At 56.7% G+C, this 13,236-nt stretch overlaps 1 protein-coding gene across 8 annotated transcripts in view; it reads left to right on the plus strand.

Annotated features, from left to right (window-relative positions):
• The window catches only part of CSRNP1 (cysteine and serine rich nuclear protein 1), a 12,105-nt gene extending 365 nt beyond the window's left edge, over positions 1-11,740 (plus strand). The window contains exons 1-5 of one of the 8 annotated variants that reach the window (XM_034662214.1): positions 7-145; positions 6,369-6,615; positions 8,390-8,649; positions 9,132-9,491; positions 9,575-11,740. In XM_034662214.1, the coding sequence (XP_034518105.1) occupies positions 6,408-6,615; positions 8,390-8,649; positions 9,132-9,491; positions 9,575-10,555 (1,809 nt within the window). In that variant the 5' untranslated portion in view covers positions 7-145; positions 6,369-6,407 and the 3' untranslated portion in view covers positions 10,556-11,740. Of the gene's footprint in view, positions 1-6; positions 146-4,492; positions 4,931-5,001; positions 5,427-5,873; positions 6,055-6,368; positions 6,616-8,389; positions 8,650-9,131; positions 9,492-9,574 lie in introns of those variants that run through there. The other 7 variants (XM_034662220.1, XM_034662221.1, XM_034662218.1 and 4 more) reach the window with 7 other exon arrangements.
• The last annotated feature ends 1,496 nt before the right edge of the window (positions 11,741-13,236 follow it).

The following is a 13,236-nucleotide window of genomic DNA, read 5'->3' on the forward strand; positions in this document are numbered from 1 at the left end:
GCCGCCGCCGCTGCCGGACGCTCAGAGCTAGGGGCGGCTGGGCCGACGGCTGCCCGGCCGAGCGCACACGGGGTAGCAGCGCGGGGGGCGTCCCCGGCCGGGACGCGGGTCGCGTTGGTGTCCTGGGCGAGCTCCCGGATCGCAGGTGAGCGCCGAGGGGCTGCGGGCCCGGCGAGCCGGGATCTTGGGGAGGGGGCGTCCCGCGCGGGGGGCTGCGCCCCTCGGGTCCCTGCCACTTGCCTCCCGCCGGCCTGAGCGGGCGCCGGGGCGGGGACGGCTCGGCTCCAGACTGCGCGCCGGGCCGGCGTCCGGGGAGGAGAGGCGAGAGTGGCAGGGTTTCCGCTCCCCTCCCCCGCGCCGCCGCCGGTACCCCGAGAAGTCGCGGCGCCCCGAACCCAGTGCGGGTGGCGGCCGAGTGGAGGTTGGCTCGGGTGGCGGGGTGACGGGGCGCGCGCGTCCACGGGAGAGTTTCCTTTTGACCCAGTTGCCTGAGAACTTTTCAGAAGTTCCTCGCATGGCCGGAGCAGGTGACATTTGTCGCCTTCCTCCTCGGGCTCCCCCCCGGGGGCGGGCGCCGGGACTGCGGCGCGTGCCTGGCGCCCCCGGCCGGCGGGGGTCAGGGAGGGAGTGGAGGGAAGAGCGAGGAGGAGAGAGGCTCCGTGAGTCACGGACCCCGGTAGGAGGGAGGGAAGGAGGAGGGATTGTGTCGTACGCTCACCTGTTTGTCAGTCACCGTCACACGCAGAGGCCACCGTTGTGAGTCACGGGCGCAGCTCCACCGGACACCCGCGGGCACACGTAGGCTCTCTCCCACGCACTTCTCCCCTTCCCAGCACGTACTTCCTCCCGGTCCTCAGTTTCCCCTCCCCGGGGGCCCTTCCACAGGCACGCACCCTTGGATGTCCCCACCACAGCAGCCGTCACACACTTAGTCACTCCGGCTCTCAGGCAGTCACATACATAGCCTACACTCCTGACACCCGAGGAGCCCTCCCCGCTCCACTGCCCACCCCACACCTCCACTCAGATGTCTCACAGCCCTCTGGAGCGGACCTCCTCCTCTCGTCCCCAAATCCTTGACATCATTGCCCTCTTTCATCTCCACATCCGGAGGTTACCAAGTCTATTCCCCTTTCTCCTTTACCCTCCCTGTGCTGTCATTGCTCACCTAGCCCTGGCATGGGGCCAACTAGTCACACCCCCCCTCGGGTCGGGGACTGAGCCATCTTTTTAAAATGCAAATCTGGTATTGTCACTCCCTACTTAAACCCTTCTATGGCTTCCAGTGCCCTCAAGCTAAAGCCTGCCCAGTCAGCCCTGGTTCTCAAAACCTGTCCCAGGACGCCCCTCCCCCTCACCATTCTGGCTCTCTCACATGCTGTGCCCCCTCTGGAACTTTCTACCTCCTCTCCTCCTAGAGACTTTACCCTCAGCTTTCCCCCTCCTGTCCCACCCCTCTGACCTTACCATGGTTTTCTAACTACATACTCCTTGCCACTAAATTTAAAAGCTGTAAGAGTGCAGTCCTAGTGTGGGTCTTGCTCCCTGTCTGCCCAAGTGCCTGACACAGTTTTAGGCATGCCATAGGAGCTCAATATTTGTTGAATGCATGAATGAATGAATGAGAATGAAGGAGACCTTGCTTAGTTGGAGGAAGCAGTTGCTGTCAGGTGCAATTTCCCTTCTGCAGGAGCAGTTGGCCTTCTGTAGCCAGCAAACATTTGGCACCTACCCAGCGCCAGGCCTTGGAGGCCAAGGCTGAGGAACTGTGCCCTCCCCAGGATCACTTTCAGAGGGATGGGGGGATGGGGGGATGGGGTGTGCTAAGGCTTCCTGTCTGCCCTCTCTGTGCTGCCCAGGTGGTTTTTCTAGCCAATCCCAGTGGGGGCCAGAGGTACTCAGGGGTGTCTTTTCTTTGTCCTAGGAAGTAGTTCCTGAGGGTCTGGGGTCATGTGACCCCAGGTGTTGGGGGGAGCTGGCCTGACCAAGGCCTGGAGATCTGAGGTTAAAAGACATTCTTCAGATTCCCAGAGGAGGAAGGAGGCAGCTGAAGGCGCCCTCTCCCCAGTATCAACTCGGGGGGCTGGGGCATTGGGACTGCTGAGCTGCACAGCGGAGTTGATGTGACTTCCCAGAGGCCCTGAGATATCCTCCTGGCCCCCAAAGAGCCTTTGTTTGCCTGGTGCCTGGGGTGAGGTAGCCTTCCTGGGACTCACAGTGCGGCCTGAGTTTGTAGCTGGTTGTGAGTAGTAGAGTGGGGAAGTGTCACCTGAGCTGTCAACTCCTGTGTGTGGTGACAGGAGGGTGGCCTGATTCTCAGGGCCCAGGCAGATCCAGGAAGAAGCCTGGCTCTCTTTGATTCAGGGCCTGTCTCTGGGGCTCCTCAGGGGTGTGGTATTTCTGTCTGAGCCAGCTCCTGGGAATTGCTTTTCCTTCCTCCAGGACCCTAGGAGGGGGCCGTGTTCACCCTGGGAACTGAGCCATGGTTGGGATCTTGATTCCTGGGTAGCTGCTGAAGGCCCCTCCCCCCTCCTCTGACTCACTGTCTGACACTTTTCTTGGACTCTTTCACTATCTTTCATTCCTTTTTCTGACTTGGCCTGTCCTTGTCTCTGGCTCTTTTTCTCATCTCCTGCCTCTGCCTCTCTCGGCCTCTGGATTCCCAGGTGGGACAGGGAAGCGCAAGACCCAAGGGCTGCCCCTTTTCCCTCCAACCTAGAGGAGTGTCAGGGCAGAGATCAGTTCTCCTTCCACCCTAGGTCTGCAGATCCTGGTGGAGGTTCCTCACGAGAATGTGCGGCACGGCTGTACCTTCCCTGTGCCCCTGTTCTCCTCTCTGCAGCCTTGAAGCTTCTAACCCCTTCACCTTGAATTCCCGTTCTGTAGACAGGCCTGAGGCAGAGCCAGGGTGTCTGGCTTAAATCTGCTTCCTTGATCTCTGTGTGTTTACTTCTGGGGAACAGGGAGCCTCCTGAGATGCCTGTGTTGGCACCTGACTGCAGCCTGAACTTCCTACACTCAGAGCCACCCCCTCCTGTGGCTCTAGTGCAGGCAGGCTGGGGGGTGGGCATGCCCCACCCCCAAACGAGCTGTGACAGGGTCAGGAAATCACACTGAGGCCCACCTCTGCTGGTCTTTAGGTGCCTTATCTGTGCCAGACTGTTCTAGGCATGGGTATAGGGAAGCCCAGGCAGAGAGGCCCTTAGCCTGGTGGGAGGGAGCAGCAGTGAGGCCGAAGGAAGACTTCGAGAGAAGGGCAGGGGTAGGGGAATCCCGAGGCCGGTGGGAGCCCAGAGAGGCATGTAGTCAGGAGTGAGGAGTGGGGGTTTCAGGGAGGCCCTCTTGGAAATGACTATTAAAGGAGAGTAGGCTGGGTTCCAGCTTGTGCAAAGGCCAGGAGGCGGGCAGGTCATGGCAATTAGGGGAACTGCAAGTTCAGCTGGAATATAGTGAGGGGAGAGGCCGCAGCCAGGCCTGCTTCAGCCCCTTGGAATTCTAGGCTTGATCCTAAGGGCCGGCTTTCCTAAGCATGGGGGTGGCAGGCAGAGATCTTAAGATCACTCTGGCTGCTGGGGAATGGCAGGAGCAGAGGCAGGGGACATGGACAGTAGCAGTGGGGACAGAGACATAATAAAACAGGAGACATACGTGAAATGCATAAAGCATATGAATCTTATGTGTACAGCTAGATGAATTTTTAGTTTTAGACATTCATGGAACCACCAGCCAGATCAGCACAGAACATTTTGAGAGACCCACCCGCCCAGAAGTTCCCCCCATGATTGTCCCCGGTGCGGAACAAACACCCTCCCCTCCCATTCTGACTTCTATCATCACTGATTGGGTTTGCCTTTCCTTGAACTTCATTCACATGTATTCTTGTGTCTGGCTTCTTTCGTTCCACATGACATCTTTGAGATTCACATGTTGTATCCAGGAGCGCCTTTTTCTCACAGTGTAGAATGACATGTTCACTCAGCACTTACCACTGTTCTAAGAACTTGACATGTATTGATTCATGTAAACCTCCCAACCCTGTGAGATTTTAAGACAAGGAATTGGAGACACAGAGAGCTTAAGGACCTTGACCAGGGTGGCGCAGCCGGGTAATAGCCAAGCCAGGGTTCCAGTGCAGGCAGTCTGGTTCTGGAGCCAAGATTCCTAACACTATGCTGATGGCCTCCCCAATCCCCACTGTCTCTCTGCCTAGCCCTGGGTGCATTAAGTGGGCTAGTGTGTACTTGCAGGACTGGCTGCTTGGATGTGGCTGGAGGGAGAGGGAGGAAGGAGTTGAGGATGGCTGCAGGTTTCTGGCTTGAGTAACTGGGTGGGTGGCAGTGCCGTTACTAAGATAGGGAACACAGGAAGAGGAACAGATGGCACGGGGGGTGGGGAACAGAGACAAGGGGTTCGATTTGGGGCCTATGGAATTTTGTTTCTAAGGGACAGCCAGGCAGAGATACAAAGTGGGCATTTGGTTTTGGCAGGGGTGGGCCTTGGGCATGGGTGTGTGATTAGGCATTCAGCACTCTGTTGACAGCATCTGGAGTTTGGGAAAGGATGGGGTCTCCCAGCGGGTCTGGTAGGGGCAGGGTATGTGGGTGTGGTTTGCTCATGTGTGTTTGTGTGTGTCTCTGTGGTCTGCACGTGTGTATATGTGTGTGTGTGTGTGTGTGCCTTGCTCTGGGTCATAAGTTCCCCCCATATCCTGGGAGAGCCTGCAGGTCAGCTGGGAGCTGGGTTGTTTTTGTTTGTGGTTTGGGGGGAGGGTGCGGGTGCCAAGCCTGAGAAACTACCCGCTGAGTAGTCCCCGGAAGCACCTGTGTGTTCTCTTCCCCTGGCCTAGTGTGAAGGGTTAGCAAGGGGGAGAGTTTCTCTTGCTTCTCTCTTGCCTGTGGGGAGAGGCTATGCCCGGGACGAATTTTATCCAGTAAGTCCACTGACCGTGCACCTTCTAGGTCTAGGATCCAGAGACTTTGTGGTAGGGTTGGCAGAGGGGGACGAGGGTGTTTAGAAAGGACACCTGAGTAGAGGAGATGGCCAGCCTTCTGGTTGGTTTTTCCTGTTCTCATTTCCTGTAATGGCAGTGGGGGAGGGGCTCCCCAGCACTAGGGCCTCTGCACCGTTTCTCCTTCCTCCTGGTGACCTCCTGGGGCCCAGGCCTGAGCCCTGTAGGACACAGAGAGACGAGGTAGCTCAGTTCTTAGAACTGAGTCCTTTGGGGATTCCCAGGGATAGTAGAGGTATGTAGGGGTGGGAACCCCAACTCCACTCCCCGAAGCCAAAGCCAGCCAGGCTGTGGGAGGCTCCAGTTGCACCCCCTCTGAAGGCTGAGACCCTCGAAGGGGGGACACAGTAAGCTGTGTGTCCTGAGGTACCCGCAAGTCACCAAGCTACAAACAGAGAGTGGGACATCATCTTGACTGGTCAGTTTCACTAAGAGGAGGAGGAGTTGTTGTGTGTTTGTGTGTGTGTGTGTGTGTGTGTGTGTGTAAGAGGAAAAAAATAATTTCCGTAGGAAGTTAATTCAAACAAACAGGGTTAGGTATTGATTGGAGTAGAGGCAAGATGAAGATGCATTTTTAAGATCAAGCAGGAGTTGTTAGAGAGACACGAAGTGCAGCCAGGCCTGGAGGCAGGGGACTTCTGTGGGGCGGGGGTTTCTGAGGGAAAATCTGAGTGGCTCTGTCATAGGAGAGGAGGGGCTCCGGAAAGTCCTGTGTCTGGGAATCAGGGCCAGTGTCAAAGCCAGCCTGTTTCCCGGAGTGCCCTGGTCAACCTGGCCCCAGAGAGAGAGGGAGAGGAGGAGAGAAAGGGCGGGAGTGTGTGTGTGCGCGCGTGCGCGTGCGGGGTGGTGTGTCTGTGGGTGTGCTGGGGGTTGGTGGTGGAGGAGGACGAAGAGGAGGAGGGAGCAGAGCCACTGTATGGGGCTGTGCAGGCTGTGGCAGCCGGCCTCACACACACAAAGACACACAGATGCGAGCCGTGTGAATCACCCAGCCAGTGAGTCAGCCCCCAGGATTCCTGTCGGGGAATGAGCGAGGCCGGGCTGAGGTCTGTTGGTCCATCTGTTGGTCTGGTGTATGCATGTGTGTAGGTGGGTTGTAGGAGGTAGTGGGGAAGGTTCCTGGTGGTGTCCTGGGAAGGCTTTTGGGCAGAGGGGGTGGGAGTCTGCAAGTGCCAGGATGAGGGTTTGGACCGCAGCGCCCTGCTTGTGGAAAGAAGCCTCCTGGAGCCGTGCCCCCTGCGCGCAGAGCCAAGGGGGAGGCCTGGGACACCCTGGAGGGTTCGGGGAGAGTTGATCGTGGCTGAGTTGGCGCCACCTGCCCTCAGGCCTGCCACTGAGAGCTTTCTCCTTTCCATTCCAGGCTGTCTGTGCCCAGACCCCAGAGTACCCCTGCCCCACCATGACTGGGCCACTGAAGAGGAAGTTTGACCAGCTGGATGAGGACTCCTCCTCACTGTGCTCATCTTCCTCCTCGTTGTCCTCCTCTGGCCGTCGTTCTCGCTCCTGCTCTCCAAGCTCTTCAGTCTCCCCAGACTCAGATGAGGAGGGCCCCTGGGATCAGTTGCCCTTGCCTGACCGGGACTTCTGTGGCACCCGGAGTTTCACCCGTGAGTCCCCCTCCCCTGGGAACCACCACACCCCTTCTTCCTTCCTGAAGATGAAATTGGGAGGCCCCTGACAAAGCTGTTCTGGCCTCTGGAGGTCATGCCCTTGTGGCTTTGGCTCCCCACCTTGGCCACTTCCCGTAATAGAGTGGTCACTCAGGAATGCCCACTGTCCAGAGGCACTTGGGCCCAGCTAGATTCACCTTCGACCTCAGGACTCCCTGCTTAGAAGTCCTGCGGGTCAGGACGGAGCTCCACAGAGTAGCCCTGGGGCCCTCTGGCTCCAACTCCTCCCTTATGATCCAGTTTCGTTTCTCCAGCTTGTACACCCTGTCCTACCAACTGAACCACTGGAGTCCCACGCCCCATGCTTGTGCACTGCAGGGCCTGTCAGGCCGGTCCCTCTCCTGTCAAAGTGCCGCTTGGCTTTGCCTGAACATAGTGGAAAGGTTTCGTCCCCAGTTATTTTTCAAGCTGGTGTCATTCTGATTTCAAAATGACAAAGACAGCCCTTAAGCACTATTCCTCGACTTTATTTTCCATTATTGCTGCCCCCCACCCCAAGGAGCCTTTTTAGACATATTTTTCCTATTTAACCCTGCCATGACATTTTAATACCCCAGATATGGTGTCTTTGTTTATGTCCTAACGTGCATAACTCTGTATTACAGATAGAGTATGATTTTTAGCACATAGAACCTAACAGTATGTTGACTAAACTGTGGGTTTATTCTGGCAATATGGTTTAATATTTATAAAATCCAGTCTTAGAGTTTACCCAGTGACTATGTCCGAGGAGGAAAACTATGAGAGCCACTGTGGATGCTGAAAAACATTGATTAAAATGTCATGTTCCTTCTAGATAAGACCCTTGGTAAAATAGGAATAAGTGGATTCTACCTTAAGTGATTAAAAATACTGTCTCAACCCAAAAGCTGGCATTCCAATTCATGAGGAAATCTTGGAAGCCATCCCACTAAGGAACAAGATGAGGATGCTGTCTGTCACCACTAGTAGTTAACATTGTTCAGTAAGGGCTACCCAGTTCAGTTTGCAGAGAGAATAAGAATTCTGTGTATTGGATTGGGACAGGCAAAATAATCTATTAAGTTAAAATACATGCATTTGCCAGTATTCAACTGTTTTAAGGTAACTACTTATAGTTTAATTAAACACAGTAGTGTACCAGTATTTGTATAGAATATACCAAATACATAGCTTACTAACCAATAAACAACCCATAACTTAGAAAGGCAATTCCAAATAACAGCCTTTCTAAGCCTGCAAAATGCAAGAAGCTGTAAAGGAAAAGATCAGTATGTTTTTAATTACATGGCCTTAGAAGTTACTTTGTAAAATCCCTTGAACAAAAATAAAAGACTAAAATATTTGCCCAGATGGGTTAGACAGATGATCAGTGTCTTCAATATCACATGTAAAGTGGCCCTACAAATCAATGATAAAACAAAAAACTATAGAAAACTGCATAAGGAACCTACAAATGGCTAATAAAGATGGGAAAGCTGCTTAATCTCACAAATGCTCTCATTTGGACTGGTAAGTAACAGTAAGCCCATGTTGACCTAGGAGTGGCATTCGATTTTACCAGCCCTGATCCAGCGAGGCTGGCTCCTAAATTCAGATCCATTTCTTTTTCTCTCGGGACGGAAGGTCAGAGCGGGGCATGTGAGGAGAGGCCGTTCAGCAGCATCTTCCTGGAGGTCTGCGGTCCCTCACAGAGGACTAATGCCCTGCCCCTTCCCTCCGTGCCTTCCAGCCCTGTCCATCCTGAAGCGGGCTCCCAGGAAGCGGCCAGGCCGAGTCGCCTTTGATGGCATCACCGTCTTCTACTTTCCGAGGTGTCAGGGTTTCACCAGCGTGCCCAGCCGTGGCGGCTGCACTTTGGGTATGGCCCCTCGCCACAGTGCCTGCCGCCGCTTCTCCCTGGCTGAGTTCACCCAGGAGCAAGCCCGGGCACGGCGTGAGAAGCTGCGCCTACGCTTGAAGGAGGAGAAGCTGGAGGCGCTGCGGTGGAAGGTAGGGGAGACCCCTCTCCATCGCCTGTGCCCTTGGCCAGCTTCTGAAGTCCTAGCCTTGAGGGGAGGGGCTTCCGGGGTGGGGGCCAGTTTGCTCATTATGTATTTGGGGAAAGAGGCCCCTGGGGCCAGTATTACTCCATCAGAGCCTGTTGCCTGATTATCTGCAGACAGAGTGGGGTGTGGAAGGGCTTGTGTTTGGTGTAGGGGCTGGGGGCATGGTGCCTGAAGCTGTCTGCCCTCACCGCGGGGTAGGGGGTGGGGAGTTGAGATGACATTGGGGGTTGGGGTGTCGGGATGGCTGAGGAGGGAGGCGGGGGGCTTGTCCACAAACTGGGGAATGATAGGAACAGGAAGTCTCTTTGCAAATGCCCTGAGGGCAGTGTTCTTGGCCTTCTAGTTCACTGTGGTATCCGTGGTGCCCAGCCCAGAGTAAGCATGTGGGGAGTATTTGCCCAGTGGCTGACGGCTGTGGGGGCCAAGACCCCTGTCTGTCTCTCACAGGCCTCCTCTCTCCCATGGGTTCAGCTTGCAGAGACCGGGCTACCTGAGACGGAGGCCACCCCACCGCTCACAGTGGACGCCATTGATGATGCCTCTGTGGAAGAGGACTTGGCTGTGGCCGTGGCCGGTGGCCGGCTAGAGGAGATGACCCTCCTACAGCCCTACCCGGCTCGGCGACGGCGGGCTCTGCTGCGGGCTGCCGGCGTGCGGAGGATCGATCGTGAGGAGAAACGGGAGCTGCAGGCTTTGCGCCAGTCCCGGGAGGACTGTGGCTGTCGCTGTGATCGGGTCTGTGACCCCGAGACCTGCAGCTGCAGTCTGGCAGGCATCAAGTGCCAGGTATGGGCTGGGAAGGGGAGCCTGAGCTCGGGGACTGCTCTGGGCTCCGCGGGACCCTCACTCGTGCTCTGCTCTCTCTGCAGATGGACCACACCACGTTCCCCTGCGGCTGCTGCAGGGAGGGCTGCGAGAACCCCAAGGGCCGCGTGGAATTTAATCAGGCCCGCGTGCAGACCCATTTCCTCCACACGCTCACCCGCCTGCAGCTGGAGCAGGGGGCTGAGAGCCTGGGGGAGCTGGAGGCTCCTGGCCAGGGCGGCCCCACCAGCCCTGGTGATCAGGTCCTGGCCCCCACTTTCCCGCTGGCCAAGCCCCCCATGAGCAGTGAGCTGGGAGACAACAGCTGTAGCAGCGACATGACCGACTCCTCCACAGCTTCGGGCACGAGCGACGCCCCGAGCAGCACCGCCCACCCAGCCCTGCCTGGCCCTGGCTTCCAGCCCGACATGGATGATGACAGCCTGGCCCGGGTCCTGAGTCTCAGTGACTCCGACCTGGGAGGGGAGGAGGAGGAGGAGGAGGACGGGGGGGTAGGGAACCTCGACAACCTCAGCTGCTTCCACCCAGCTGACATCTTTGGTACTGGTGACCCTGGTGGCCTGGCCAGTTGGACCCACAGCTATTCCAGCTCCAGCCTCACGTCAGGCATTCTGGATGAGAACGCCAACCTGGATGCCAGCTTCTTCCTAAACAGTGGCCTTGAAGGGTTGGGAGAAGGCAGCCTCCCTGGCACCTCGGTGCTGCCCAGCTCAGATGCTGGCCAGAGCAATTCAGTGGACCTCAGCTTGTCTTCCTGCGACTCCTTCGAGCTGCTCCAGGCCCTGCCAGACTACAGTCTGGGGCCTCACTACACCTCCCAGAAGGTGTCTGACAGCCTGGACAACCTCGAGGCCCCCTGCTTCCCCCTGCCTGCCTTTTCTCCACCGGGCGATGCTGGCGCTTGCTTCTTGGAGTCCATCGTGGGCCTGCCGGACTCAGCTGCTGAGGCCCTGGCTCCCTTCATAGACAGCCAGTTGTTCGAGGACGCTGCCCCAGCGCCTCTGGTGGAGCCAGTGCCTGTGTGAGGACTAGGGTAACTTTTTGTGGCCGCAAGAGCCCCGTTGCTGCTTTGTTGTAATTTGGGGGCTCCCTGAGGTCTGTCAAGGGTTTCCCATTGGCTGGCTCATCCATGCGGGCACTCCTGATTTTTGTGCAACACTCTGGATCGATTATTTATTTTTGTAATTTTCTGTGCTGAGGAGAGGGTGGGGAGGGGGCTTTCCCTTTCAGCCATCTGGCACCCCCACCCCACCCCCCCAAAGCCCACACAGTCTCTCCTTCCATTTCCACGGTGTGTGCCAGGAACAGGAGGAAATATGGCTCCCCTGGAGCTTTGCAGACCCCTTTTTGGTCTTGTATGATGTTCCTTAGCCCAAACAAGACAGGGCTGAAATCAGCCACTTCTAATGGCTTCTCCTGCCACCCTGAGCCCCAGACCCATGGGTGGCTGTATTTTCTGGACTGTGAAGACTATAATTTATTTCCATAATTTATTTGGAGACTAGGAGGCATAGGCTCCTCCCCTCTGGCTGGTGGGCAGTGCTGGGGTTGGGGCACAGACCCCTGTGAGTCCCTTCGGTCTTGGAGTCCTGCAACCCTGCCACGCCTGGGCTTTGGTACAAACCAGGTGTGGACTGGGGCCCTATGGTCTGCCGTGGCAGCTGCCTGGCTCCGGGCGGGGGGCTGGGGACAGCATCTAGGTGTGGGGGCTGGGCTGACCAACCGTGACCAAAACCTACTTCTGCCCCACACAATCCCCTCTGCTTCCTGTCCTCTGCCTCCTCACCTTCCTTCCCAAAGGCCACAGCCTTTATTCTGGGCCCACTAATGTAGAAGGGAAGCAGGAAGCCCACAGAGGGCAAGGGGCTAGCCTCGGGGCCCACAGCATGCCCCTGACTACTATCTCAGGGCTTTCTGGGCACTGCATGCCAGCCTGGGCCACTTGCCCATGCCCTAAGGCCAGTTGGCTGGGGTGAGGGGTGGCCCCTCGTGGCTTTTATGCCTGTTTGCTGATGTTGAATTTTGCATCCTAATTTCTGTATCGTCCTTGAGTGTTAGAACTATAATTTATTCATTTTTCTCTATGTCTGTGCCAAGAACCCCAGACTCTGGGCCTGCCCTCTTGCCCAGGAGGCCTTGCCAGCCTGCGCGCTTGTGGGAACACCTTGTACCTGAGCTTACAGGTACCAATAAAGAGGCTCTATTTTTAACTGTGGTCTGCATTTGTGGGACTGGGAGATGGGGGGTAATACCCTCAGGAGGTAGTGAGGGAGGGGGAGATGGGCCCTGCAGGGCAGTGTGGACACTGAGGCTGTGTTGGGGTAGGAGTGGGGGCCACAGCACAGTGGGCTTCTTTCCATGCAGGCCTGTCACCTTGGAGACAGGAAGCCAGCTGGGAGGTTGCCAGGCGGGTAGAGCAGTTTTCCCTTTCCACGAACCCATCTCTCTCCAGTGGTCTCCTGGGGTGGTAGGGAGCAGCAGCAGGGCAGTCTTCTGGGACAGGGCTATCCGCTCTGGCTGCTTCCCATTGTTTTCTACTCCCCACACAGAGGTGGGTGGGGCCTGGCCTTGAGGGCAAAATTCCCCCCCTCCTTGAGGGGCAGGGGTGGGATGTGGCTGGTAGAGGCCTCCTGTGGGGCTGAGCAGCTGAGGCCCCTGGGGACTTGAGCACCGGAAGCTGCAGGACCTCAACCCTCTGCACCAGCCAGACCCGTCTGACCTGTCCCCAGCAGCCCAGCTGCAGGCCAGAGGAGCAGGCCGCACCCTGCCCTGGGGAGCCTAGGGCCTGAGGAGCAAGGTTGCCCTCCCCCTTTGGAATAGTGATTTATGCAAACTGCTGAAAGGGAGGACCAAACAAGGAGACGGGATCTGGGTCTCCTTTCTTGGCTCCAATTCTCCGGCTTTTGGTCTGTGCTGGGCGAATTTCATCTCTGTGGCTTCCTGGGTAAGAGCACGGACCCAGAGTGCCAGGTTCAAATCCCAGCTCTTCTACCTGGTAAGGTGACATGCAAATCACTTCCCCTCTACCACCGCTGGGTCTTGGTGTTCTCAATACTGTGCGGATAACAGCGCTGGCCTCATAAGCTCATTCAGCGCGTGTATATACACAGCACTTAGGAGAGTGCTTGGGGAATGCAAGCCTCGTGTGCATGTTTGTGACTGCCATTTTGTTTTCATATTTCTGCCCCTATCTCTGTGTTTTATCCTCTCTTTTTTGCCAGTTCTGTCACTTTTTGGGTATCTCTTACCTCTGGACATGCATGGACATGGCCATGTGGCCCCATCCAGGAGAGAGGATCCATAGCTCGGTGCCTGGCCTATGGTGGGTAGCCTGTCCCTGTAACTAGCTTAGCCAGGCCAGCCAGGCCTTTGGCTTCTCAGGGTGGAGGATCCTGGTACATTCCGTTGTTCTGTCTCCCCATCTCCCCGCTGCTGGTCCCCGGGAACCCTCTTGTAGAGATTGCTTCAGCATGCATGATTCAAAATCTGGGTCTCTTCAAGGGCTCTGAGGTCCTGCTCTGATTACCGAGGGGGTCTGGACAGCAGCTCCTGGCCCCTCCAGATTCCTGGCTGGAAGCCCCCACAGGCTTCTAAACCATGGACTTAGCCCGTTGGCTGGACTGAACCCGCCCACTCCCCCGTCTAGGGCAACAGGATCACTTCCTGGCCTTTTTTTTTTTTTTCCCCTTTAGGTAAATGAAGACAA

This window comes from Ailuropoda melanoleuca, chromosome 6 (assembly GCF_002007445.2).
Source record: "Ailuropoda melanoleuca isolate Jingjing chromosome 6, ASM200744v2, whole genome shotgun sequence".
NCBI classification, from domain to species: domain Eukaryota; kingdom Metazoa; phylum Chordata; class Mammalia; order Carnivora; family Ursidae; genus Ailuropoda; species Ailuropoda melanoleuca.